The sequence below is a fragment of the Hyaena hyaena genome, unplaced genomic scaffold (assembly GCF_003009895.1).
Source record: "Hyaena hyaena isolate Hyena2069 unplaced genomic scaffold, ASM300989v1 scaffold_725, whole genome shotgun sequence".
Lineage (NCBI taxonomy): Eukaryota > Metazoa > Chordata > Mammalia > Carnivora > Hyaenidae > Hyaena > Hyaena hyaena.
Window position 1 is genome coordinate 654,267 of NW_024081355.1, and position 27,777 is coordinate 682,043.

Consider the following 27,777-nt stretch of genomic DNA (forward strand, 5'->3'; position numbering starts at 1 on the left):
TTCCCTCTGGACCTACACTAAGTCTACTCTTTATTCTACATAGCAGCCCTTCAAGTGTTTAAAGGCCGTTATAGCCTCCTCCCCTGGGATTCCATGACTACCCCCTTATTCCTTACAGTGATCTGCCTTGGCCATGACTTCGTGGCCTCTCACCCTGAACCCTGGCCAATCTGTCAATGTCTCTCTTAAAATCAAGGCTCTAAAAGGGAAACTTTAAGGTGAGGGAATTGTTCTATATCTTAAGTGGGGGGTGGCTATGCACTTGTCTAAGATTACCAAATTTCAGGGATGCCTGGGTGGCTCAGTGGGTTAAGCATCTGACTTCAGCTCATGTTCTCGAAGTCCATGAGTTCGAGCCCCGCATCAGGCTCTGTGCTGGTGGCTCAGAGCCTGGAGCCCACTTCAGATTCTGTGTCTCCCTCGCTCTCTGCCCTTCCCCCACTTGCACTCTGTCTCTCAAAAACATTTTTTTAAAGTGTTTTATTTATTTCTGAGAGAGAGAGAGAGAGAGAGAGAGAGACAGCATGAACAGGGGAGAGTAAGAGAGAGAGGGAGACACAGAATCCGAAACAGGATCCAGGCTCTGAGCTGGCAGCACAGGGCCCGAGATGGGGCTCGAACCCACGAACCGTGAGATCATGACCTGACCTGAAGTCGGGCGCTTAACCGACTGAGCCACCCAGGTGCCCCTCAAAAACTAACATTTAAAACAACTGTTTAAAATTACCAGATTTCATCAACCTGTCCACGTAAGATAGGTGACTTACACTGCATGGAAATCAGACCTCCACTGCTAAGGAGGCTATGTCAGTACTATTTATTCTTGAAACTTCTAAAATAAAAACAGTTGGATGACAAAAATAAAACAAAGATAGCCCTCCTAGTGGCATGTATATTCATCAGGAGACTTCTCAGACTTGCCCTTTACCCCAGCACCGATGGAGAAATCGCCACGAGCCTTGAGACTGGAAACAGAAAACGCAGAAAATTGCAGACAAAATGTTGGTTCAAAATCAAATAGAAACAAGCAATGTTTTTCTTAAGTGACAAAACCCTTTCCCAGGGGAATGTTGAACAGAATGAGGTTTGCCCTCATTAATGCTTGAATTTTGAAAGATTTCATGCCTGTAAATGGATCTGATCTGATTAACGCAGAGCAGTCTTTTTACTGATTACTTAGATCTAGAAGTTAAAGAGAAGAGAAAATAACATTATCTATTATGTGCCTGTTAAGCCTTGATATCTATTATTCTGTTTAACCCTCAACCCAACTCTTTGAGACACTGTCTCCATTTATAACAGATACGAAAAACCTAGATTCACCCGGTCAGTTATCCTGCCCAATATCACTCAGTTCAGAAGGACTCAGGAGCCCATCTCTCAGTGTCGCTGTGCCCCCCACGGTCCAGAGAAGGACTGGGCCCTCATTATCTAGGGGTATGATATGCAAGCGGAGGCTGGGGACTCTATATGTTATTACCGAGAGATATCCCGCACCGCTAGGGAGCTCGGAGTAGGTGTAGGGGGGAGTAGACTGCTAGGAGACTGGGGTCTTCCAGCTTGGGTCTCTTCCAACTCGAAGATTCCATGACCCTAAATATCACGGATCTAAGACAACTGTGTCATGCGGGTACGCGAGATAAGGCCGGTGTGTGTGGGTAGAAAGGCGTGAAGGTAAGAAGTGTGCACATGGGCTTTGGAATATGGGTAATGGAACCCTCGCTCTGCCATTCATAGTTCCGCATTTTTTTCTTGTGAGCTCAAGTTTGGCCCTTATCTATAGGAACCCTCGGCAGCCTGGAGAGAGGGTTTACTTTTGTCTTTGTGAGGCAGCACCTCTCCGTAGTCCTAGGATGAGCCTCTAACAACCTGGGGCCAAAGTTATCACTTGCTTTAGTGTTTTCTCCATCGTGTGAAGAATTTCCCCCCAGCTACAACCCCAGCCCCTTCCGGAGGCAAATCTGTGATTGGGAATTCAGAGGAGGAACTTCTTTCTTCTTCCCAGTGTGCAGGCCAACATAGATGGTTCTTGCTCTCCCTGATCGGGTTCTCTCTGTTCTGTTTTTACCATAAATAGGTCCTTCTTCATCATACTTACATGCTCTGTTTTTAAATTATTTTGTCTCTCATCCACCACAATGGAAATTCCCCTGGGGTGAGGGAATCTACATTTGTCACTGCATCCGAAGTACTTGGGATAGGAGCTTAAATCACAGCAAGCTTTCAAAAAATGCAATCTCCTTCTGCCAGCACGACTGGCCTGAACCCCGCCCTTCACTGAGAACGCAACATTTTGCGGGTCTCAGTCCCTAGGTCTTGTCTTCTAACCCAAAGTGGCCTGTGAGGACACACCACTTGCTTACTGCTGTTTCAAGTTCCTCTTCACTTCTGGACCTTAGAGATGTCTTTCCTTCCCTCTAAGTTTAACTATCTAGTGAAAAAGTGTTTGATATATATTTTTTAATGTTTATTTATTTTTGAGAGAGAGAAAGAGCACAAGATATTAACAACCTCATAAGATTTTTGTTGGAGACTTAAGTAAAAAGACAGTCATAGATCACCCAGGACCTGGTATATAAATGCTCAGTGTATAATAACATGATTACTCTTGTTTTTATAAGTGTGCCCTCTTGATTTATGGGCACACCTTGTACAAACGAGCTTATGCAAATAAACAGGCTAGGAGTACACCAAGGGCACCTCAGGAGTTCAGGATGTTTGGGGCCACTGTGGATAGCATTCTTGCCCTCCCACCCCAACAGCATTCTGTGCAACTGGTCAGAAACAGAAAGGTACAAAGAATTCCCAGGGCTTCACAATAGTTTTCCCACTGTCTCACACATAGAAATTTATGATAGTTGTCTGGTTCACTAGAGAAAACAGAAGGGGCCTTTCAAGGCTGGAGTGACCCACCTTGAGCCAGCAGCCGCAAGCCTTCCCAGGCTCCTCAAAAGTTAGGAAACTACAAAACATTATTGAGAGCAACTAAAGAAAACTTAAGCGACTGAAGATTATACCATACTCATGGATAGAAACTTCAACGTTGTAAAGATGTTCATTCCCTCCAAACTGATCTACAGATTTTTTTTTAAGTTTATTTATTTATTTTGAGAGAGAGAGCATGCGTGCACATGGGCACACACAAGCATGGGAGGAGCAGAGAGAGAGAGAGAGAGAGAGAGAGAATCCCAAGTAGACTTCGCGCTGTCAGCACAGAGCCCAGACACGGGGCTCAAGCCTACAAACCATGAGATCACGACCTGAGCCAAAACCTAGAGTCAGGTGCTTAACCGACTGATCCACCCAGGCGCCCCAATCTACAGATTCATATATTTCCAATCAAACTTCCCACAGGCATGTCTGTTTATTTCTTTGGTTCAGTTTTTTTGGTGGAAGTTAACAAGCTAGTTCTAAAAAATAAAAATGAGGAAGCCCTCCAGGGTAACAGGACAGCAGAGTGACAGTAATGACTACAATATGGCATATGGCACAGGCAAAAGATAGACACACGGGCCAACGGAATAGATTAGAAACCCTCCCAACAGACCACTACGAATACAAACAGTTGACTTATAACAAAGAACAGGAGGAAAGGCTGGTCTTCCTCAATAAATTGCTCTGGTGTATTCCTCTTGGTTCTGATTTATTGCTGTCACTGTATTTGTGAGATTGATCCATGTCGCTCTGTGAGCTATAGTTCATTTGTTTTCATTCTGGGGTTCCACTTACATATGTGATGTCCAAATATCAGGCTTAGGGTGATGCCTCTTATGTAGTAACACAATATCCTGACTTCCGGATGATTCCAGCTCTTGAACTGAGTGGTGGTTACACAGGTGGTTGTAATTAAAGTTTGACCTTGCATTTTAGTTTTATGTGTTTTCCCTGTATATTATATTGCACGATCACTAAGGTTAAGAAATAAGACATCTTAAAAGTTACGAGAGGCGTAAGGCACACTGGGGTAAACAGAGAAAGCTCTTCGAGGCTGCAAATGACCTACCCAGACAGTGTCAGCTGCCCTTGGTCCCGCCTGCTCTGTCCTAAATTGGAAGGGATCAATACCTTGGCATCATTTCTGCACTCAGGTCAGGAATCTTTGATCTCTCCACCTCAGGGTTGGTTTTTTTTTCCCCCACTGTGGTAAAATACACATAACATAAAATTTACCATTTAACCATTTTTGAGTGCATTAAGTACGTTCTCATTGTCATGCAGCCATCGCCACTATCCATCTCCAGAACTCTCCAGAACTTTTCCATCTTCCCAAACGGAAACTCCACACCCATTAAACAACAACTGCCCCCTTCCCCAGGACAACCAGCACTACTCTCTGCCTTTATGAATGTGATCACTCTAGGTACCTCCTATACAGTATGTGTGATCGTGACCGGCTTATTTCACTTAGCAAATGTCTTCAAGTTCATCCATGTTGGATAGCGTGTGTTGGAACTTCCTTCCTTTTTTTTCTATTGTTTTTTTTTTTTAATTTATTTCTGAGAGAGAAAGAGAGAGACAGCGTGAGCAGGGGAGGGTCCGAGAGAGAGGGAGATACAGAATCTAAAACAGGCTCCAAGCTCCAAGCTGGCTGTCAGCACAGAGCCCAACACGGGGCTCGAACCCACAAACCATGAGATCATGACCTGAGCCGAAGTCAGACGCTCAACTGACTGAGCCACCCAGGCACCCTGGAACTTCCTTCCTTTTGAAGGCTGAGTAACATTGCACTGTCTGTGCACACCGCATTTTATATTTCCATCCACCCGGTGATGAATCCGTTACTCCCCCCTTTTGGCTATTGTGAATAATGCTGCTATGAACACGGGTGTGCAAGTATCTGTTCGAGTTCCCACTTTCAGTTCTTTGGGATGTCTACACCCAGAAGTGGTATTGCTGGGGTGATTCTATCTTTAATTTTCTTCAGGAACCACCATACTGGTTTCCACAGCAGCTGCACCATTTTGTATTCCCACCAAAGGCGCACAGGCTTCCAATTTCTCTGCATCCTCACCATCATTTGTGATTTTCTTGGGGGGGGGGGTTGATAATGGTCATCCTAATGGGTGTGAGGGGACATCTCATTTGATTTGCATTTCTCTAACGCTGTTGAGCATCTTTTCATGTGTTTATTGACGTTTTGGATATCTTCTTTAGAGACACATCTGTTCAAGTCTTTCACCCATTTAAAAAAAAATTAATATTTATTTATTCTTGAAAGAGAGAGACAAGAGCACAAGTGGGGAGGGGCAGAGAGAGTTAGACTCAGAATCCGAACCAGGCTCCAGGCTCTGAGCCATCAGCACAGAGCCCAGTGCAGGGCTCAAACTCACAAGCCCCTGAGATCATGACCTGATCTGAAGTCAGACGCTCAACCAACTGAGCTACCCAAGCACCCCAAGTCTTTCACCCATTTTTTAATCAGCTTGTTTGATTTTGTGTTGTTGAGTTGTACTGCTTCAGTTTTTTTGACTATGAAACAGACCCAGAGAGGTCAAGTGACTTAGCCAAGGTCACCCCAGGTTCATAGCAGAGCCATGACTACAACCCAACGGTTTCATTTCCAAGGCCAAGGCCCTTTCCTGCTACAGCCATCTGCCTAGCTCAGTATAAGTTTCCAGACTCCATCCCTCACATTTGAGATCCATCCCCGATAGCCCCCAGTTTTTACTCTAGCTTCAGATCTGACTATCCCTGTCTTACCTGGTCTTTTTAGTAGCTCATTAACTTGGAGCCTGGAATTTTAAGCTCCAGTGGGTTTCTGTCCCTGTCCTGAGTCCGTGTTTATGACAGTCCCCTCCTTTGACTCCCCAGGTGACTCTGGCCTCATCCTCTACCCGAAGAGGCAGTCCGCATACCTTTGGAGGAATTTATTAGGCCAGGGTCCAGATGCAGAACTGAGATAAATGTTTTACAGCAGTGCAAGGCCACTCTGCTCTGCTTTGTGGCACATTGGGGCCCACATGATCGCTGATCTGAACTTTCTGTGTTTTTTCCCCTGCAACCAGGGGGCAGGTCAGGGGAGGCCCCAGGACCCCTGGAGAGTTGCAAATTATTAACATTTGCAAGCTGGCTGCAAATGATACTTTGGCAGTCATTCTCTCCCTCTTCCTTCTCGAGGCTGAGCGGGCAGAATTCACAATACATTTTCACAATACAAGGAAGACTTGTGGTGCAGAGCAAGAATGGGGCCCTGGGTTCCTGCCTGGACAAAGTCTGGGCACCCTCAGAGTAGGGACGGGGGCCTTCGCTTGCCTCTTTCTGAGAGACACAGAAACAGAAGACGGGCGGTCCTCGGGAAGTCTGCACCAGCTTCTCAGGTGCTCTGGAGGGGCAAGCTCTGGAACAGAACAGCAAGTGCCAGGCTTCTCAAGGCCACGGCCTCAGCCTGCCCGTACCCCTCACAGAGACACAGGGGGACCAGCCTGTCCAGGGGGAAGGGGCAGTGGGAGAGAATCAAGGCCAGGAGCAGCCTAGAGGTCCCAAGTCTGTGGCACGATTTCAAAGACATTCCTGCCTCCAAGTATTACCTCCTCCGGGTCGGTGCTGGCGTCTCTGGACGTTCCAGTTTGGAAGGCCAGCTCATCTCTGCGCCTCCTGCTTTTTCCCGTCGTTTAGAATTCTAACGCGCCAGGAACAAAAGATAAAAGCAATGAATGCTTGCCCTCACCGTCCGCTGAAGAATGTACATTTTCTTCTCAGCAGCCAAGGCGGGACAAGGGCAAAGACAAGGATCTGCCTCAAGGCGGAGTGCAGCCTCTGTGCCCAGCCGGCCAGACGAGTGCCTGCAAGGTATCCTGGGCCGAATGCTATCTTTTCCTTGCCCCCACCTCAGACTGGAGACAGCCTGCAGGGCCAAATGGCAGTCTCCGATTCAAAGAATTAGGCATCAGGAAGGCCGGGGCTCCCTGGTGGCAGTGGGAAGGCGGAGAACGCGTGATGTCCCCAAGGACGGGAGACTCGTTTCCTCGCCTCCTGTGGCCAAAGACAGAGCTTGGAAGGAGCCTCGGGGAGATCAGCACTGGATTCACAGGGCGGCTCCCAGGAGGCGAGACACAGAGGATGATGGGGGGCCTGCAGCTCCAGGGCCATGTGCTAGGTGACCTTGGGGTCCCGGGGGACAGCGTGGCCCTGAGCTGCAGAGAGGAGCCTTTTTCCTGTTTGTTCACACTGCACAGCGTGGCTTCACAGTGGTGACAGGGCACAGCAGCCCGAAGAAGGGACGAAGCTGTGACTATACCATTCAGGACCCCCTCTCCTTCCCGCCCCCCCCCCCCCCCCCCCCCCCCCCCCCCCCCCCCCCCCCCCCCCCCGCAGATCAGTGGAGGGGAAGGTAAGCCAGCCATCCTGTGGGCCCATCCCCTGTCACCACGAGGCCTGGCTGCAAGGGAGCCTGGTGTCCCTACGACCAGGGACAGACAAGACAGGGTTCCCAGAGCACCACAGTAACCTGAGCAGGTTTTCTCTGCCTTCTATTTAAAAAGAACCATACACCACAGACCGGAAATTAAAACTGAAACTGAGAACGACATTCTTCCCAATTCTTCTGTCGTCTTGACAGCAAACCCCTGAAGCCGCCACCCCGTCTCAGCATTAAACAGCCCCGACACCCTCAGATGTCACCGAGGACTCTGGGCAGGAGGCCAGTGGAGACGGTGGCCGGAGGTGGGGACTGAAATGCTTTGGGGAATGTGGACACAGCTTTGCTTTAGGCGCCCTCCTGCTCTGAGGTTTGGTTTCCTTCCAGAGAACTGTGGCTGAGGGGTCAGCTCACCAGTCCCCAGGGGAGGCGCTGGGTCGCCCACCAAGCCCCTGGAGCCACGAGGGGCCGAGGCCAAGGCAGAGAAGGGCGACAGATCCTTCAGCCTCTGACGTACCTCCTCACAGTCGCCCGGGCTGCTGGCGGTCCCAGCAGTCACAAAACAGGAGTAAGCCCCGAGTCGGACCAAGGATCAGAGGTGCCCTTGCCAACCGTCGTCCCACAAACCTGCCGGAGTAGGATACGATTCGACATCCAACCCGATCTTCTTTTGACATTGAACATTTACTAGTAACACCCGGAAAACCCTGGATCAGCTGCTACATCGTGTAACTGGCCTCAGGAAGCTTAGACATCCGAAGGCTGACAGGCTAAAGGGGGGGCTGTGGGCCAGGGGCTGTCCCCGAAGCCGCCCACAGGAGGCAGCCTCCACTGCAGCCACTTCTGTCCCCGCCTCGGTTTCCACACAAGCCCGCTGTGCCCCTTCACCTTGTATGTTCATACCATTCCTGAATCTAAAACATGCTTCCCCCTGCCTTTCGGGATCCTACCTTCTTTAAAGGTTCCATTCAAATGTCACTTTGTCCCCGAAAGCGCCTAACAGTATCCGGCCCGGGGGACCGTCTCCATCGCCTCTTCTTTCTGGGTTTTCTCCCACTTCCGGGGGGCGCACAGCACCGGGCACATGCGGCCTCGTCCCGCGCCTTGCGGACCCGAGCAAGCGCGCGCTGCTGGAGGCCGGGCCCGCGCTCACACGTGCCCGCCGCACGGAGCCCGGGACGCGAGAGCTTCGTGCGCAGGGAGCCGAAGCCCTTGAAGGAAATCACGGCTGCAAGTGTCTGCACAGACGCTCGCCGACTGTTGAGAAGGAAGTCGCCGCCGCTCAGCTTCAAGCTGAGGTCTTTGCAGGATGTTGAGGGCTTTGCAACAACCGGGGTGAACACACGCGCGTGTGCCGGTGCTCGCGGCGCCCCAGCCTCGCACAGGCCCGGCTCTGCCACACCTCCAGCTCCTTCTCACGGTCACCGTCCGCCCCGCTGTGGCACAGTCCCCGGCTGCTGAGACAGGCGGAGGGCTGTCATGGCCAACCTTCTGAGGAGCCCCGGAGCCCCGCGTGGACAAAGTTCCATTGCAAGGGACGGAGAAGCCATACAGGGGACCGCTCTTGTAGGGACTGGCTTAGCAGACACCCGGACCCATTCAGCGGTTCGTGTCCGTGGAGCCAGGCATCCTGTGGGCCGTGGTGGCCCGGCCTGTGCCCAGGATGGCGGTGGCGACTGTAGGTGGGGAAAGACCAACCCCCCATGACCACCCACTGGAATCAGCACATTCTGTTGCCAACGCGGAGCAGTTTAGCAGAATCGGGAGACGGAGGCGGTGGCTGTCCACCTGACAACACAATGGCTTCGGTGGGGCCTCCCCGAAGCACCCCAGCCTCAGAGCGCTCTACTGGGGCGCGGACCACAGGCCAGGAACCCCCTGTCCACACACGGGTGAGAGCGACTCTAGATCAGTTATGAAAAATGTCCCCAGCCCCACTTCTGATGACACCGCCGGGGCTCCCGGGGAGCCCGCAGTGGTCAGCAAGCAGGCAGGGTGTCTGGGGCAGGGCCACAGGGCTTCCTACTGTGGTGGGTCCCCCACCCCCACCCCAGCACGGGGCCTGGCCCAGCCTTGCAGCAGTCAGGACCCAAAGCTTCTTGCTCTCAGGCGGATACACTTCCCACCAAAGCGCACAACGCTAGAATTCGGGAGTAATCCCAGCCATCCGCCCAGAAGGAACAGGACAGAGCAGAATGGAAATGGGTGGAGGGGGTCATAGGTGGGGAAACAAGGTCAGCCCACCAGTGCGTACAGGCCTGTTTGGGCTGCCCCCCTCCCTCTCCCATACCCCCCCCCAGCCTCCCTCCCAGCCCTGCCCTCCTTCTCCCCCTTCAGCCTGGAGCTGCTCTCTGTTCTGTCCTTTTTTTTTTTTTTTTTTTTTTTTTTAGAGAGAGAGAGATTGAGAGAGCGTGTGAGCAGGGGGAGAGGGGCAGAGGCAAAGGGGGGGAGAGAGAGAGACTCCCAACCAGGCTCCACGCTCAGTGCTCGATCCCACAACCCTGGGATCATGACCTGAGCCGAAATCAAGAGTCAGACGCTCAAGGGACTGAGCCAGCCAGGCGCCCCTACTCTGTTCTGTCTTTAAGGCTCTCAGGAGAAGGCTCGCTACTCTTCATCCCTGAGGGCACCCGCTGTCCACACCTCCTAGTCATTCGATTATCAGTCTTGTCTTTACTCTGAATCACCGAGTGAAAACCTTCGTCCCCTCGCGCGAAGACAATTTCAAAGAGCACTTTTTCTCGGCCCTCTCAGCAGATGCTTAGAGTCTGTCTCTGACGCAAACAAGAGCAAAGGGAGAAAGGAGCAGAGGGTGAGGTGGAGAAAAACCATTCACGGTGGGGGTGGAGGAGAGAGAAGCAGGAAGACCCCCGACAGCTACAAAAACCCCCTGCTGTGGTTTTCAAAGCCCCGAGACACCAGTCACCGAGGTGTGAGCAGTGACGGAAGTGGGGGAGACCGAACGGCAAGCCAGTGGCTGAGAGCTCACCGTCACCGGAGCCCCGAGCAAGAGAGAGGAACTTCAGTCCCGAGGTGACAAGGCCCCCTGGGGCCCCGGGGTCCAGGAGCAGGGACAGGACAGTTCACAGAACCGCCCAGGTAAGGACAGGCTTCCAGCGAGGTCCCCGAGACACCCTGAGTTTTGAAATGTCCTTCACCCTCAGGCGCCTGGGAAAAAGTGTGTTCCTCTGTGCCGGCTGGGCCGCCCTGCTCGCCCTTCCCAGCAGGCTTTCAGAGGGACAGGCCCCCCTCTGACACCTCAGACGGGAAAGAGAACTGGCAGGGAGATTCAGGCGACATCCTTGAAGCAACTATACGTGAGGGAGTCCCTTTTGCTGTTCTGAATCCTCTAGGCTACTTCCTTTTGCTCAGGGCTCCTAGGCGATGAATGACCGAGGGTCATTCTTATCAATAAAAGGAGCCGGATACTAGGGGAAGTCACCAAGTTTTGGATCAGGCCCCCTCCCCAATCCCTCAGAGGCTGGCCTAGGACCAGCCCGGGGGCCCCTTGGAGCTTAGAGCTGGTCCTGTAAGGAGCCCCTGAGAGAAATTTACATCCCAGATGTGTGTGTGGGGGGGGAGAGAACACCAAGAAGAGAGGCTTCAGGCCAACTGGCATGTTTCAGCACAGTCAACGTGGGATTTCTGGGGTGAAAATAATGGCTTAGAAATAGTTTTCCTCCGGGGTGCCTGGGGGGGCTCAGTCGGTGAGCATCAAACTCTTGAGTTTGGCTCAGGTCATGATCCCAGGGTCATGGGATTGAGTTGGGTCTGGGTTCTGTGCTGAGCGTGGAGCCTGCTGAAGATTCTCTCTCTCTCTCTCTCTCTCTCTCTCTCTCTCTCAAATTAAACAAATAACTATTCTTCCTCCAACTTCCAGAGCTCCCGTTTCCCTAATTGCAAAACGAGGCACCTCTTCTGCAGAAGTTCTTAGCGGGGGGGTCCATTCGTGGCATTTCTGAATCTGGGGGAAACATGATTTATTTCCACCAGCCCCTGGCTGAGAGCTAGCATCTACTTCGATCACAAACACAGGCCACAAACCTCAGTGGGATTTGCCATCGGCAGAAATCGGAAATATTTTCAGCTCTCCTTCCAACGGTCTCAGATTCCTCAAAGTGTCACATACACTCCTCACTACCACGAAGTGATGACAGCTCCTGATCGTTAGCGGCTCTGGGTGTCCACCGGCTTAAGAGCCACAAGCCCGGGGCCCGGCAAAGAGCCCCAGGATGGGTGCTACCCTCCGTTTACTTACTAATAGGGTTCTACAGTCAGGAAGTTGGGGCTGCTGTGGATGGAATCCCAGCTCTGGGCCCGGGGCAGCTTTTTCAGGCTCGCGGGAGCTCTGGGAACAAGCGTTTGTGAGGCTGACTGCTACCCTTCCGGCTCCTCTGAGAGGAAGGCCTGGGCTTCAGCAGCCCCAAAGCGAAGAGCCTCTTCTTTACAGTCCTGTCCCCACCAGCGACAGCCCACACGCCCCAGAAAACCTCGGGCACAGATTCATGTATCATTTAACTGTCACAACATTCGCCGCAGGGAGTTTTAACCACAAAAGGAACGAGAGGCTGAGCAAGGTTAGTAACGGGCCGGAGACCACGCGAAGCTCGGATTTGAATCTGGCACTCCATGTGCCTCCCACTTTATAAGGTCGGGGGCAAGGAGGGGCGCTTACCTCCGGAGGCGCATCCTCAGAATCCACAGGCCCTGGGCAGCCAGCATAGTTCGGGGGGCCCGGGGGAGGCTGACAGGTGCGGATGCCATCCTAATCTGTACCCACCCTCCTCCTTGCCGATTCCGGGGCTCGCCACGTTTTATGAACAGGATACCTTCCTCTAGTTTGCGGTGGACCCAGGAAGTGCCCGCATTCCCTCTCCACCATCTCTTCCCGCTACGGAGGGCCAGGTGCGGCCCTCGTACAGGCTGCGTCCCCAGGGCCCACCAGAAGCGATCGTGCAGCCCCCTGCACCTCCGCTGGCAGTTCAGGTTTTCGGCTGGGAGCCCGCACCCCCTTCCCCGTCCCGGCTTCAACTGGAAGGCAGCGCCCTCTAGCGGCCAGAGCGCAGAAGCGGCGGGGCCTGCCTCACACCAGGGTGCTCCCCCTCCAGGCACCAAGGTCACTACCCGGAGAGCATCCTTTCCCCCATGGCCCCCACCTGCCCCGGCCCTCTTGGACGGCCCACGACGGACTTACGCGCTCTGCGCCGGCTCGGCCCTAGGCACCGCGAGGCCCAGCCACAGAGAAAGCCCTGGCGCCCGCCTGCCAGCCCGTCTGCAGCTCCCTTCTTGGAGGCAGTCCCTCATCCCCCCCACCCCCCCTGCACCAGTCCCTCAGGAAACACGCCTAGAGAAGGGACATGACCTTCTCGACAGCTCACAGCTAGCTAATGCAGAGCCCTGATTGGAAGCCAAATCTCCCCCGCCGTCACCACCGGCTCCCCAAAGTCGGCAAACATCTGTCCAGGCCCAACTGCACGCTCTTCTTGCAGCCTTTCCAGACCCCGCGTTCAGAATTTCTCCTTTCCTAGGGTCCTTGATGGACTTTATGACCTTATTACTGTTAGCAGAGCCCTCCTTGGGTTGCAGCTGTTCCGGAATGGCTAGATAGCTGCGAGACGAGGGACAAGGACACGAAACTGCAGGAGACTCACACACCTTGGGAATTTAGAATCCTCGCTCCTTTGCTTAGAAACTGTGATTTTAAGCTGCTCACAATGCCTCTCTGAGCTCCCATATGCTTAGTCAGAGTGATAAATGTTTAAAGAACCCTAATAGCGGTGTTTTCTAAGAGCTGAGCACACTTGCGTGTGTGGATGTGCTTGGGACACTGTTAATTGCCCCCAAATATGAGGATGCATAAAAATAATCATGGCTAGCATGTACTGAGCCCTTAGCGTATGCCAGCCATTCTACTGGCGTTGTACTAGGTAAGCAGTTTACATGGGTTGCGTCCTTTAACCCAAACAACCACCCTGGGAAGAGAATATGATCACCATTTACAGCTCAGGAAGCTGTTTTTCAGAGAGGTTAAGAAACTTGCCTAATATCACACAGCTAATAAGTGTCAAAGCCAGATGATAGAGCTGTTTGTTCAGTGTCTGTAAAATATGTCCATTTATTTATTAAGGGCTGAGCACAGTTGTTGTCCCAGGAGCCTAAGAAACTTGCCTGTCACACAACTAGTAAGTTTTGGGACCAGGTCTTAGACACAAGCAGTCAGGCTCCAGAGTCTACGCGTTTGTTTTTTTCCAAAATGTTTATTTATTTATTTATTTTTAAATGTTTTATTTATTTCTAGGAGAGAGAGAGAGCGAGCGAGCGTGAGCTGGGGAGGGTCAGAGAGAGAGGGAGTCACAGACTGAAACAGGCTCCAGGCTCTGAGCTGGCAGTCAGCACAGAGCCCGACGCGGGGCTCGAACCCACGAACCGCGAGATCATGACCCAAGCGAAAGTCGGACGCTTAACCGACTAAGCCACCCAGGCACCCCAAAATGTTTATTTTTGAGAGAGACAGAGCATGAGCGAGGGAGAGCAGAGAGAGAGAAAGAGAGAGAGAGAGAGAGAGAGAGAGAGAGAGAGAGAATCGAAGCAGGCTCCAGGCTCTGAGATGTTAGCACAGAGCCCAACACGCAGCTCGAACCCACAAACTGCAAGATCATGACCTGAGCCCAAGTCAGACACTTAACCGACTGAGCCACCCAGGCGCCCCTCTTGTTAAATTTTAAATTCCTGGGAATTTTATGGGAGATTTTTGTTGTTGCTATGAGTGGCATTTTCTTCTATTTTTCAACTAGCAATTGTATCTAGGGAAAATTAATAATTTTATACGTTTATTTTGTGTCTGATTAAATTTTATTTGTGTTATATGTTTATATTATTATTATTTTATATAAATTGTAAATACATAATATTCTATACTACGGATATGCCATAATTTATTCAACCATTCTCTGACCAATGGGTCTTTACCATTTTCTAGTTTCTCGGTATTGTAAATACTGTTGCAGCAGATATCTTTAAACATACATTCCATCACACTCAGTGTTTTTATTTCTGTAAGACAGAGCCCAAGGTACAGGGTATATTTTCACCCAAGGTGAACCACTGTACCTATTTCTTCAGACCCTCAGTAGAACCAGATTTTTTTAATGGTTATCTATTTTTTTTAAATGTTTATCTATTTTTGAGAGAGAGAGAACGTGAGCGAAGGAGGGGCAGAGTGAGAGGGAGACAGAATTTGAAGCAGCCCAGCACAGAGCCTGATGCGGGGCTCAGACTCACAGACCTGGAGATCATGACCTGAGCGGAAGTCAGACGCTTAACTGACTGAGCCACCCAGGCACCCCAAATGGTTATCTAGTTTAGAGAGAGAAAGAGGGAGGGAGACAAAGGGAGATAGAGGGAGAGAGAGAGAGAGAGAGAGAACATATGAGTCGGGGAGAGGTAGAGAGAGAAGGACAAAGGACCCAGAGCGGGCTCTGTGCTGACAGCAGAAAGCCCAACGCAAGGCTCAAACTCACGAACCACAAGATCATGACCCAAGCCAGAGATGGAGGCTCAATCGACTGAGTCATCCAGGTGCCCTGAATTGGATTTATTGATCATTTTCATTTGTGCTTCTCTATTGGGTGGTAATTCTGAAATTCTGGACTGTGAACTTTTAACAACTTGCACTTCTCTAACTACTAGTAAAACTGAACAACTTTTCATTACATTTCCTATTCTGTGAACTGCCTCTTCAGATATTCCACCTTTGTTTCTAAAACTCTTAATTCTCGTGGGCTTTCCAAATGGAAGTCACATCAAGTGGAAATAATTATTTTGCTTCAAGATTTCCAATATTTATATCCCTTACTTTATTCTCTCATCTAAATGCAATGACTAATGTTCCCAGAAAAATAGAAAATAATAGAGGTAGGGGCACCTGGGTGGCTCAGTTGGTTAAGCTTCCAACTTCGGCTCAGGTCATGATCTCATAGTTCGTGAGTTTGAGCCCCGCGTCAGGCTCTGTGCTGACAGCTCAGAGCCTGGAGTCTGGTTCAGATTCTGTCTCCCTCTCTCTCTGCCCCTTCCCCACTCGTACTCTCTCTCTCTCTCAAAAATAAAAATAAACATTAGAAAAATTTGTTTAAATAAATAAAATAATAGAGGTAATAGGAAGCACCTTTGCCTTTCTCCTAATTTTAATAGAAGTGATCTTATAGTTTACCATGATTTAAATATGACTCTAGAATTTTATTTGAGATACAGATTTCTCCATTATGGTGAATAATATTCAACTATCACCATTTTCCTTAGGGTTGTCAAGGGAATGAATATGAGATTTGATCAGAATATTGATTTTCTTCTTTGATCTATTAACATATTAACTAATATTAATAGACTTCCCAATATTGAATCATCCAATAATTTCTAAAATAAATCCCACTCCGTTTGTTATGATGTATTGTATTTTTAATATCCTGCTTGACTGGCTTCTTAATGTTTTATTTAGGATTTTACATGAATGTTCATAAGTGAGATTGGTCTGCAGTCTTTCAAGGTTTTGGTGTTAGTAATAAGAAATGAGATTTCCCTCTTTTTCTATGCTATCAGTTTGAACAACATCAGAAGACCTCAAAGAATTTATTTATAAACTATCCAAAGTAATGCTTTCTGGAAAGATAGTACCAAATACTTTTCTGTTTCTTCCATGGTCAATGGACCCTTTAGGTTTTCTCTATTTTTTTTTTTTGAGTCAATTTGGCCATTTGTATTTTCACAGAAATTATATTTTTCAACCAGGTTTTCTCTTTAGCTTAAGGTAATACAAAAATATCCCTTATCATTTTTAGTTCCACTTACATTTATGATTTTTTTCTTCTTTCTTATTCCTAATTTTCACTTTCCTCCATCTTCCCTTGATTCCATTAGTTTATTTTCATTTTATTTTATTGTGGTTTCCCCTTATAGGGCTATAGTTGGTATTAAAGGATGATTAAGAGTTTATCAGGCAAAGAGACACCTGGGTGACTCAGTCGGTTGAGCATCTGACTCTGGGTTTTGGCTCAGGTCATGATTTCATGATACACGAGATTCTCACTCTGCCTCTCAAAATAAATAAACATTTTTTTAAATAAAAAATGAGGGGTGCCTGGGTGACTCAGTTGGTTGAGCATCCTACTTCAGCTCAGGTCATGATCTCATGGTTCAGGAGTTTGAGCTGACTGGAGCCTGGAGCCTGCTTCAGATTCTGTGTCTCTGTTACTCCCCTCCCCCACTCGCACTCTGTCTCTCAAAAATGAGTAGACATTTAAAAAAAATTTAAATAATAAAATTAAAAAGTAGAGTTTATCAGGCAGACAGAAAGGAGGGCATCTCTGAAAGAGTAGGCAAAATGGACAGAAATCTGCAGGTTTGAGGGGCATCTGGGTGGCTCAGCCGGTTAAGCATCCGACTTCAGCTCAGGTCATGATCTCATGGTTCGTGAGTTCGAGCCCCGCATCTGGCTCTGTGCTGAGAGCTAGCTCAGAGCCTGCAGCCTGCTTCAGATTCTGTGTCTCCTTCTCTCTCTGACCCTCCCTTGCTCATGCTGCCTCTCTCTCTCTCTCTCTCTCTCAGAAATAAATTAAAAAATTTAAAAAAAAAGACATCTGCAGGTTTGAAATCGCTTGGGATATTCAGTGAATTCTATCTTGGGTTGGCTATGACAGTGACCAGGGGGTGTGAGGAGGAAGCACTAGACCACGCAGGAATCCCACTGGTATCATTCTACCGCCACCTCATCTTTGCAGCATGTCCCCAAATGCCTGATGGGAACACCTCATTAGCCCAACCCCAGCTTTCGGAGGGTAGGAAGAAACTGTATCTGATCCTTTGGGTTCCTGGAGCATCAGAGCTCTACTTTCTATGAGGACTCACAGGGAGGTGGTGCGGGGAGAAAGGAGAGTGACGCTGGGCCCACCAGAAGATACCGGCTAGCCAGAAGAATGAGAAATATCAACTATGTGGAGTCCCTGAAATCTTCTAACTGGGGAGAATGCCAAATTCAGGTCTGTGTTGTTGAAGGCTTATTTTTCAATATTTTGAAGTAGACAGACATTTTACAGATGAGGAAATGGGCCGGGCAAGGACCTGAGTCATGCACAGAATCATCAAGAGGTGGAATCAGAGTTCTACCCAGTTTTCTAGGGTGAGGAAAAGAAATACTCCAAAGGAAAGGAATGCAAAGTATCTTTACCTGAAAAGAGGGGATAGTAATATCTGTAAAGATTAAATGATTCAACGCATAGGGGGTTCCCCGGGTCGCTCTGTCATTTAAGGGTCCAACTTTGGCTCAGGTCATGATCTCAAGGTTCATGGGCTTAAGCCCCACGTCAGGCTCTGTGCTGACATCTCAGAGCTTGGAGCCTACTTCCTATTCTGTGTCTCCCTCTCTCTCTGCCTCTCCCCTGCTTGCACTCTGTCTCTCTCTCTCAAAAATAAACAAATGCTAAAAAGAACTATTCTGACAATAAAGCCTTCAGTGTCTCCTTGTATAGGTCTCTTCCCTCTTCTGTGCTCTCTCCTCCCCAGTATTCCTCACTTGGTAAGCGGTCTCATTTCCCAGCCAGCTGCACTCTTGTGGCCAAGCCTTCCTCCACCTGACTTAAGCCAACTTAAACTAGAGCCTCAAACAGGGAGATGGTCTTGGGGCTCCCAGAAGGCCTTGTCTAGGAATCCCCCTGTGCTTTCAGGAAATCGAGGCCAAGGACATCGCTGAAGCCAACATTTGCTTTGAGTTTCTGCGGCCGCTGGCAACGAGCAGGACACTGATGGCACCTGGCAGAGGCTGCTTGGTCCTGGCCATTCTGCTGCCACTTGTGTGCATCCAACTCGGTGGTGAGGACAGCCCATCCCCGGATCCCCAGAGCAGAGATGGCCATCGGGGAAAATCCTAAACTCGTGAGGAGGGGCGGGGCCCGAGATTTTTTCCTCTGGTGGGGAAGAAAAGAACCCACTGCCTCTTGACACTAATGAAAGGGCGAAAACATAGTCCCGTCCATGTTCTTTTTTGTTAAAACTGATGCTATTGGCCACCCGGTCAGACATGCTGCCCCCATGCGTCTCCGTGTGTGGCCGAGAGCCTGGTGACCTGGCCCTCAATCTAAGATGCTTTTCAGGGTCACACACATTCCTAAATTTGTGAAACTCGGGTTTGAGATTCAGATCCTACAAGACGTGTCAAGTATATAACCCATTTAACCACCGTGTACCTCAGTTTAGAAAATGGGAACACCACGGGTCAAGGGCTATATCGAGGATTTGATGTATCCAAAAGTACTTTTAATCATTAAAGGACCTATGCAAGTTCCATTTGGAGAGTAGAAATAAAATAGAAATCATTTGTGAATTAATGAAGAACTGGGGTTGTGGGTCTCCCCTCAGAAATGGGTAGAGCCTGTAGACTTCTCTTCTAAGGGGCGGTATGTATCGTCTGTTAGCCCCCACCTCTGCTCTTCCTCTGTGAGTGCACTTAGTCGCCCATGTATGGCCATCCTCCGACGCCTAATTCTTCCCTCTTCCCATTCCAGGGTGCATGCAAATCGTCAGTTCCTTCTCCCAGAAAGGGAAGCAATTACAGTTGATCTGCACTTTGCAGCATACGGAAGAGGCTGAGGGTGTGACAGTGTTTTTGTGCAAGAACAGGTCTTTGGACTGCTCCCCTGAGACCAGCCTGATGCAACTGCGACTTCAGCGGGATCCTGGGGGTGACGGTGTCCGCGAAAGACTGTCTCGGCTGGTGTTCACCGTAAACCTCACAACATCGGACAGCGGGACCTATCAGTGCTGTGCCGTAAGCCAGAAGCCAGATATCCGCCTTCAGGGCCACTTTTTCTCTGTTTTAGTCACAGGTAAGCTCTGATCTCCCAAATGCCACCAGATGAGATGGTAAGCAGGTTTGGCAGCTGGAGACAGAAGTAGTTACTTCGGGTCCTGGGTGGGGAGTCTCCTTGGGCCAAGAGTCCTTACATTACTTGGTCATTTCCCACCAGTCCCACCAGCAAATGCCACCTATCCTCAAAGCACGGACACAACGGTAGTCTCATTTTGTCTTGCACTTTAACAATTATACTGAGCTAAGCCATTCCATTTTGACTGACATCAAGACTGAGTCGCAAGAAGGTAAAGCAATTTGTTCAATTTGTCTTCCTAACCAGTGCCAGAAGAAGCAGACAGAGGTCGAATTTAGGCATCCTGGTTCTGATTCAGAGATCTCTCAGAAATGTCATTCTACTTCTAAATATAGGCGCTGAGCCTTCAGGCTGATAGAGATGGATTTTAGATAAAATGGATGGTGGTCTAAAGAGCATGTAGTTGTAAGAAATGGACACCCACTCAAGGTGCCATAGGTTAAAAGGAAAAAATAATAAAACAGCAAGTATAGCTGGCCCTCAGAAGTTTCCGTTTCTGGAATCAAAATCAGAAATCCAACAGAACTTAAAAGAGTTATGATCTTAATCCCTCTGAGGCGGCAAGGCCTCTCATCTCTGCAGATTTCCTGTATTTTGTGTCTATTCGGTTACTACTTTGACAAAATCTAAATATGGTTACTCCAGCCTCAGCTTTATACATGACTTTCTCATATGCCCCGCAGAGAGTGACTCTTTGTGTTTCTATATTCCCAAAGGAGCAAGCCTTTAAATCTGAGAATTATGCTCTTTTTTAAATTATTTGAGAGAGAGAAATGGTGAGCAGGGGAGGGGTAGAAAGGGAAGGAGAGAGAGAATCCCAAGCAGGCTCCATGGTGTCAGCACAGAGCCTGACGCCGGGCTTGAACTCATGAACCATGAGATCGTGATCTGAACCGAAACCAAGAGTCGGACACTTCACTGACTGAGCCACCAAGGCGCCCTGAGAATTATGTTCTAATTGGAATTCTATACCCAACCAAACTACCAACAATCAAATGTGAGGGAAGAATACAGACATGCAATGACTCAAAAAAAAAAAAAAAAAAAAAAAAAAACNAGCCCTCCAAGAAGCCACCAGAGGTGTGCTTCATTAAAAAAAAAATTTTTTTTTTAATGTTTTATTTATTTCTGTGAGAGAGAGAGACAGCATGAGCAGGGGAGGTCAGAGAGGGAGAGACACAGAATCTGAAACAGGCCCCAGGCTCTGAGCTAGCCGTCAACAGAGCCCGACACGGGGCTTGAATCCACGAACTGCGAGATCATGACCTGAGCTGAAGTTGGATGCCCAACCGACTGAGCCACCCAGGCGCCCCCCAGAGGTGTGCTTCAGGAAAACAGGAAAGTAAGTAGGTAGAGTGGATAAAATGGGATCCAGGAAAGTAAGGACTCTCATAGGGAAAGAAGATAAAGGAAACCTAGAACTGAAAAGGGCCAAAACAGGCGATTAGTCCAAAAGGAACAGGAGAAAGAGGGCGCTGGAAGATGAGTAGTGGGTAAAAATGGAATCGATAGGTCATCTTTCTGAAGGCCTGTGACAGATTGGATGAAGGATTAAAGATACAGATAGGAGAACTTTTTCCTGGTTAAAAAAAATTAATCATTATCTCCAGGAAAAACACTGAATTTTACAAAAGGAAACCTAATCATGGGCCACAACTTGGCTCTACAATAGGTAACATTAACAGAAACCAGATTACGTAAAAATCAATTTAACTAAAAGGTGTAATGAAAGATGCAGAATGGAAGCTTCATCATCAGGAAGCGGTAACATAAGCACACTCTTTGGGACTATGGTGAGACATCTCCAAGCTCACAGTGGTTGTCCCCTAGGGAATAAGCATAGGAAAAAGGACACTGCTATTTTGCTCCATGAACTTGCAAATACTATCTTATGTTTTAAGAAAAATGGAAATAAATTACATCCCCTCCCAAATAAATACCCAGCCCAGAGCCTTTTAAGAAATGCTTTAATCATCTCCTATGGTTAGCAGTTAAGTGACTTCAGTCTAGACTGACAGATTTTCTGCCTTGCTTCCTGCTATCTTGCCCTCTGACCCTCTACAGCAGTCAGCCCTTCCATTCTCCCCCTTATCAAACTCCCATCGCTATCAGCTTCTGTGACTGTACTCCTGGGGATTCCTACTTTTCTGGCTGTTCTCTCTTTCTCTGTCACTATTTCTGCCCCCTACCTCTCAAACGTGAGAATTCATTCAGTTAAGACTCACTCTACCTCTTCGGTCTTTGTGCTGTTTTTCCCAAGTTCTCATTTACCCTCCTGATTTTAACCCGCACCACCCTGCAAACTGGCCCACAAGTCAACTTCTCGAGCTCTAACCTCTTTCCTTAAGTTTCAATTAAAAAAAAATTTTTTTTAGGTTTTTATTTTTGAGAGAGACCGAGTGTGAGCAAGTGGTTGGAGCAGAGAGAGAGGGAGACACAGAATCTGATGCAGGTTCTGGGCTCTGTGCTGACAGACGTGGGGCTCAAACTCACGGACTATGAGATCAAGACCTGAGCCGAAGTCAGATGCTTAACGGACTGAGCCACCCTGGTGCCCCCCATACCAAGTTCCAATTTAACGTTTCCACTGACCACTGGCTCCTAGCTTCTGACTGCCATGCTTGCCATCTCAAACTCAAACCTATCCTGAGACCCTAGCTCTGCCCAGGATTTAGAAATCTTGGTGCCTTTTTTCTCTTCCCCATCCAGTCAGTTACTGAATGCTACTAGTTCTTTCCCATTCTCATTCCTTTCTTTCCAAAGGGGTTTTCCAAGTCTTTATCATCTCACACTGAAAATATTCTAGTAGTCTCCTGACAAACCTCTTGAAATCTGTCTTGTTCATATTCATTTCTCCTCCTACATTCTACCTCAGGAGCTATAACACAGCTCTTACCCAATAGTCCATCAACTCTAAATACGATCTGTCTTCAATCCACACTGCCACCTGATCTTTTTCTAAAATGCTAGTTCGTACATGCTACGCCACCATTTACAGAGTTTTACCAGCTTTTTCACGGTCTCTGGGACGATGTCTAGATTACTTTTGCCTGGCACTTTGGAAGCTCTAGAAAATTTCATTCTACAATTTATGTGAATACTGTTCCAGCTGATCACACCAGTGGAAACTCCTCTGTCATTCTTCTCCAATTTGTCCTATTGATTTGGTATCCCACAGGCACAGTGCTAAGTTTGGAGAACAGAATTGGAGCAGCAAAAAAGTCCTTGCTCCTTATAAGCTAATCTATTGGGTCTATAACCTGGTCACATTCTCCTAATAACACCCTAAGCATTTCTACTTGTGACCGCTTTCCATGAAATAAAACGCCTTTCTCATCCTTTCAGTATATTTAAGTATTAGGGTCAGCACATACGGATGCTCACCAAATGCAGAGAGAAGGCTGCTTTTGGAAGGTGAAACTAACAAAGCCGGGCAGGTAACACAGTGTCTGTAAACAATGTCTACCATTTACTGAGTGCTGACTGTGTGCAGGCATTGTGCTGAATGACAGATCAATTCTTTCATTTAAGCTTCATGGCCTTTCTGAGGTTGCACTTATTCTTGTCATGTGACAAGTCAGGCGCAAAGGTAATTTGGGTAAGGTCATTCAGCTAGTAAATGGTAGATAAAAACCCAGATCTATTCCAAAGCTCAAGATTTTAACTTCTGCTAAACTGACTGACACACTCCAGAAGAGGACTTTGAAATGAGATTTGGGGGCACTCAACTCCAAGGTGATTAAGCTATTTTAGCTGTCTCTCTAACAAGACTTTGAAGTTTCTTCACTAGGGCGCCTGGGTGGTTCAGTCAGTTAGGCAGCTGACTCTGGCACAGGTCACGATCTTGCGATTCTAGAATTCAAGCCCTGCGTCAGACTGTGCTGACAGCTTAGAGCCTGGAGCCTGCTTCAGATCGTGTGTCTCCATCTTTCTGCCTGTCCCTAGCTTGCACTCTCCCTCAAAAATAAACATACATTAAAAATGTTTAAGAAAATGACATGACAGACTTTAAAAGGTACAATCAAAGGGTACCTGGGTGGCTCAGTCAGTTAAACATCTGACTCTTGATTTCGGCTCAGGTCATGATCTCAAAGGTTTGTGAGTTTGAGCCCTGCATCGGGGTCTGCACTGATGGCATGGAGCCTGCTTGGTATTCTCTCTCCCTCTCTGTGCCGCTCCCCTGCTCTTTCTGCCCCTCCCCTGCTCATGCTCACTCTCTCAAAATAAATTAACATTAAAAACAATTAAAGCTCCTTCAAGGTAGGCCTGTTTGTATCCTCAGTGTGACACACAGTAGATTCTGTATCAGTTCATTGCTGCGCTTAAGGACATCATCATCACTACCCATGAATGTTAAAAAATACTTATTTGGGCAATAAATTGCGCTGAGAGCTATCCTTGGAGATAAAAAAAAAAAAAAAAGTCCTGAGATGATGCAAAAGGAGGTATTAATGATTTCTGAAACCCTCCCCTGATCCACTGATTCTCTTCTCAACCAGAGACAGGGTACTACACAGTCAAAGGATTGAAGCAAACCGAACACCCCAAGTTCAGTCACAGTCCACGCACTACCGGTTCAGGCTTCCTGCAAAAGATCTGGCTGATGCTGGTCACCAGCATGCTGGTCCTTCAAGGTATGTTCAAAAGAGCCTTAAGCACCTGCAATGAGGGGGCTACACCTCTACCGTCTAGATTATCTTCCAGGAGGAGATGGGTGGAAAGGTAGCTCAGAGTGGGAGACTGAAATGCGGCTCAGGCCCTGGCTGTCCACGGGAAACCATCAAACCAACACGAGGGCAAAACTGGTCCAAAGGGACTCAAGATCTTATGTTAACTAGAGGGAGATGGACGAGACACATTTTCCACTGGGATGGAGGTCAGACCTGTTAGGAAAGAATGCTTCTGGCAGAGGCAAACACATAAATACAGCTGCCTCTCCCCACTGGACCAACAGAAGGCTACAAGTTAAGGTAATAGGTAACAGAGGCTGAACTCATAATGATTTGCCATTACATTTTTGCAATAATCAGCAACTGATGGAGGATTTTTCCTGTCCTTGGCATTCTTAATTGCATTTTACTTCAGCTGTCCTCTAATCAATAACTACCACAGTTCTTGTGTTACCAGAATGTCAGCGCTATAAATGCAGGGACGATGCCTCATTTACCCTAACAAAGGCAGTACCATGCACATAGTAAGCTCTTAATAAATTTGTTAAAAAAAAAAGTCTGTTAGGTTTTTGTAACTCTAACGATGGGTCAGGTTTTATATATGGGGATTCTAAACTCATCTTATTCTTCCGGGCAAACATTCCCTGATTACTAATCAAGAAACAGGCACAAATAGATTAAATGTTACTCCAGTTCACAGAAATACAGGACCTTCTCATTCTAAAACCATATGCTCTCCATAATCACCTACTATATACTAAGCACCTTCTCTCTCTCCTTTACCACCCTCCCCATTTCCGGCAAGAGGACCACCTAGAACTCCCTAGTCCAGCCCCTTCACTGCAAACTAGCAAAAGACCTTATCTGTGATCCTTGGCCAAAGCTGCCAAATGTTAAGCCTGTGACAGCTGTCGAGAGCAAACTGGTGAATATCAAGCAGCCTGACCCTTTAGACCCAATTCTTTCCCGAGTCTAAATTCTCTCAGATGGTTAGGCTACTCCGTTAGTAAAATAAATTTCTTCATAAATACTCTGAAAAGGAAATTGCAATCTAGGACCCCTTACTTACCACCTTTGACCTCCGGGTTATGTTAGAGCAAAAAAGCTCTCCGCTCGTTCCCCTTTCCAATCAGGTGCTAAGAATGAACTGGTGATAGTTGATGCCTTTTACTCTTCTTCCCCCAACTCAAGACCTAGCAGAAACACGGAAGAAGTGATGTTCAGGGGTCACCCTTTTGGACACACGTGTTCTCAGGCCCAGAGAGATCACGTAGATCAACTTATCATCTTACACATGGTCGAAAGGAGGAGAAGGGAGCTCCCTGGGTCTCTGGGCCTCCCTCCGCTCCTGAAACCACCTTCACGAGCATCCCTGTCCTGTCCTTGGGCCGGCCTGCGGTGCAACACAAGGAGAATCCACCTGCAACTTTTTGTGTGGCATCACTTCTTCTCTGATTGCCCTATTTCCTGCAAGGAGACCTCAAAGGTTGGCTTTGTCCCCAGCTTCCACCAAAACCAGCCAGATTGGCTAGAGGTCACAAATGCAATGTTAGCAATAAGATACAACTCTTACAACCTTCCTTCCTTCTTTCCTTTCTATTCCCTCCCGAGTCTCAAGGGCGCAATGGTGAATGACATCTGCTACCTAAGTTGTACGGCAGTTAACATCAACTTTCTTCTTTCTACAGCTTTGTAAGCCTGTGCCAGAAACTTAAAAAAAAAGAAAAGTTACAGCAAGATGAACCTGACACTCTGTAGCTTGCTGCCCTTCACGTTGCCACATACAGAGAAGAAAACAGCAGAGGGAAAGAGATGCTAACCATGCCAAGAATCCGGAGAACCGAAGGTGGGGCAAATGAACGCATTCCTTGACCTCCTCTTCTCACTGCCAGACCAAATCTTTCTTCCCAGCCCTGTCGCCACTTAAAAGAACAGCTGTTACAAAAGTGGCTGGTGTACAGTTCTCACTCAAACATCGGAAAAGTATATGTGGTTTTGTGCCCAAGAAAAACGTTTTCCTCCCCCTTCCTCCAACATAGTAAACACACAAACCAAACAAAATGAGAACACCAATTTTTATGGAAGAAATGTTTATTCAACACTGGAAAGAAGAGCGAAGAAACAGGCAAAGATAGGTAGGAGAAGAAAGCCAGAGCTGGTGACAGACTCGGCACGAAACTGAAGAAAGAAAGAAACCTTGGCATTGGGCAGCACCCCCACTGAGCAGCAGCCAGGAGAAGCAGCAGCTGTGTGCCAAGCCCACAGAGCACAACTGCCGGGCTTCCACCAAGTATCTGTCCGTCTTTTTGGTCACATCTCTTTTAAATAAATGCCCAAAGCAGCCTTGGCTTTTCTCAAGTCACATGTCCTCTGGTCTTTCTCTTTGGGCAGATGACCTCCTGTCCTAGCTAAGCAAGGAGTGGGGGAGGTGGCTGGGGGGACTGCAGGATATTCCTGACAGGAGGAGCTACGTGGTTAAAGGGGTAGGAATCCAGACAATTTAACTGGACCTAAATGGGAAGCCATCAAAAGGAAACAAACACCTTACCTGTGATCCTTGGCCAGGACCTGCCAAAATATGGGAGCTGAGGCTTGTGGGAAGAGGGAGGGAAAAAGCTGAAAAAGATGGGTTAGACCCTTACTAGTGATGGCCTCGACCCTCGAACTACGGATTTGGGATTTTGTACCTTAATTCAGGCTTTGCAATGTACCAGCTCTGTGTCCTTGGGCCAATGAAATTTTGAGATGCTATTTCAGTCTACTTATCTGTACATGAGATCTTGCCCACACTATCTTCTGTTCCCACAGGGCCGCTGAGGTTCAACTGAGATTCTGGATTTTAAACCATTTGAATATGGACTCCAAACTCTCCAAAGCTTTCTCCATTATATTACGTTCACTCTAATCTTTCCCTACCATTTTTATGTGTTTTTTGTGTTTCTAACTAAAGTTTAAGCTCACATGGATGACATCTTTTGCTTTTTACTCTTCAAAGAATCTTGTGAAATGTCTCAATATTATACACAATCACTGGAAGTCTCACAAAATTCTCACCCGTTGTGCTATACTCATTGAAGGCCACACACAGACATCTGCAAAAGGACACATGACCGCTGTCAAAGCTGGTCGGGACATTCAAGAACATTAGACGATTAGCTCTGACTTGAACTAAGCAGAATAAATAAAGCAACGATAAGTCAGAAGTCCCATTTCTAAGGAATTTGTTTTATTTATTCTGCTTAAGATTTGGTTATATCGGAAATGTAAAATACTTTCTATCTTGGCTTCAAAATAGTACTGATACCACCAATTTCAAATTAGCCTACAAATTTCCATGCATGAATAGATCGTTTTCTGAACACAAATCTTAACCTTAGTCTATATGAGTGATTCACAGCCCATGCATGGAACGTGAACCTCTGTGAGGCCACGGAATTATTACAAGGGATCTGCTTCAGCATTACCTTCAGTCTGAATAAATAATAGTATCTTACAAATATTTATATACTATCTTTCAACTGGATGCAGATGATGGTTGACTAATAAAGACAAACTGATTGAAAAGCATTACTGACAGGCGTCTGGCTGGCTTGGTCAGAAGAGCATATGACTCTTGATCTTGCGGCTGTGAGTTCGAGCCCCACGTGGGGTGTAGAGATTACTTAAATTTTAAAAAACTTAATAAAAAACACTAAGAAAATAAAAGCAGTACTGAAATCATAGCAGCATTTGTTATGTACTTTTTCATCAAAGAATCCTAAAAATACAACTGTCATCCTGTTATGAGGAGTCTAATAATTTTTGGACCTTAAAGTTG

General features: G+C 47.7%; 1 protein-coding gene across 1 annotated transcript; it reads left to right on the forward strand.

The window, feature by feature from the left end:
* The first annotated feature begins 9,156 nt into the window (after positions 1-9,156).
* On the forward strand, positions 9,157-26,426 carry CD160 (CD160 molecule). Its single transcript, XM_039217859.1, has 6 exons — positions 9,157-9,249; positions 10,307-10,456; positions 18,073-18,217; positions 18,910-19,230; positions 23,790-23,924; positions 25,649-26,426. Exons 1-6 carry the CDS (start codon positions 9,157-9,159, stop codon positions 25,654-25,656), a joined length of 852 nt encoding a protein of 283 aa, XP_039073790.1. The 3' UTR covers positions 25,657-26,426.
* Positions 26,427-27,777: the final 1,351 nt, after the last annotated feature.

Bases quoted from the DNA above. Each gene is read 5' to 3' on its own strand.
- CD160 (XM_039217859.1), top strand. From the start codon at position 9,157: ATGGCTTCGGTGGGGCCTCCCCGAAGCACCCCAGCCTCAGAGCGCTCT. The intron at 18,218-18,909 runs GTGAGGACAGCC...TTCCCATTCCAG, and splicing joins TGTGTGCATCCAACTCGGTG to GGTGCATGCAAATCGTCAGT. The intron at 19,231-23,789 runs GTAAGCTCTGAT...CTTCTCAACCAG, and splicing joins TTTCTCTGTTTTAGTCACAG to AGACAGGGTACTACACAGTC.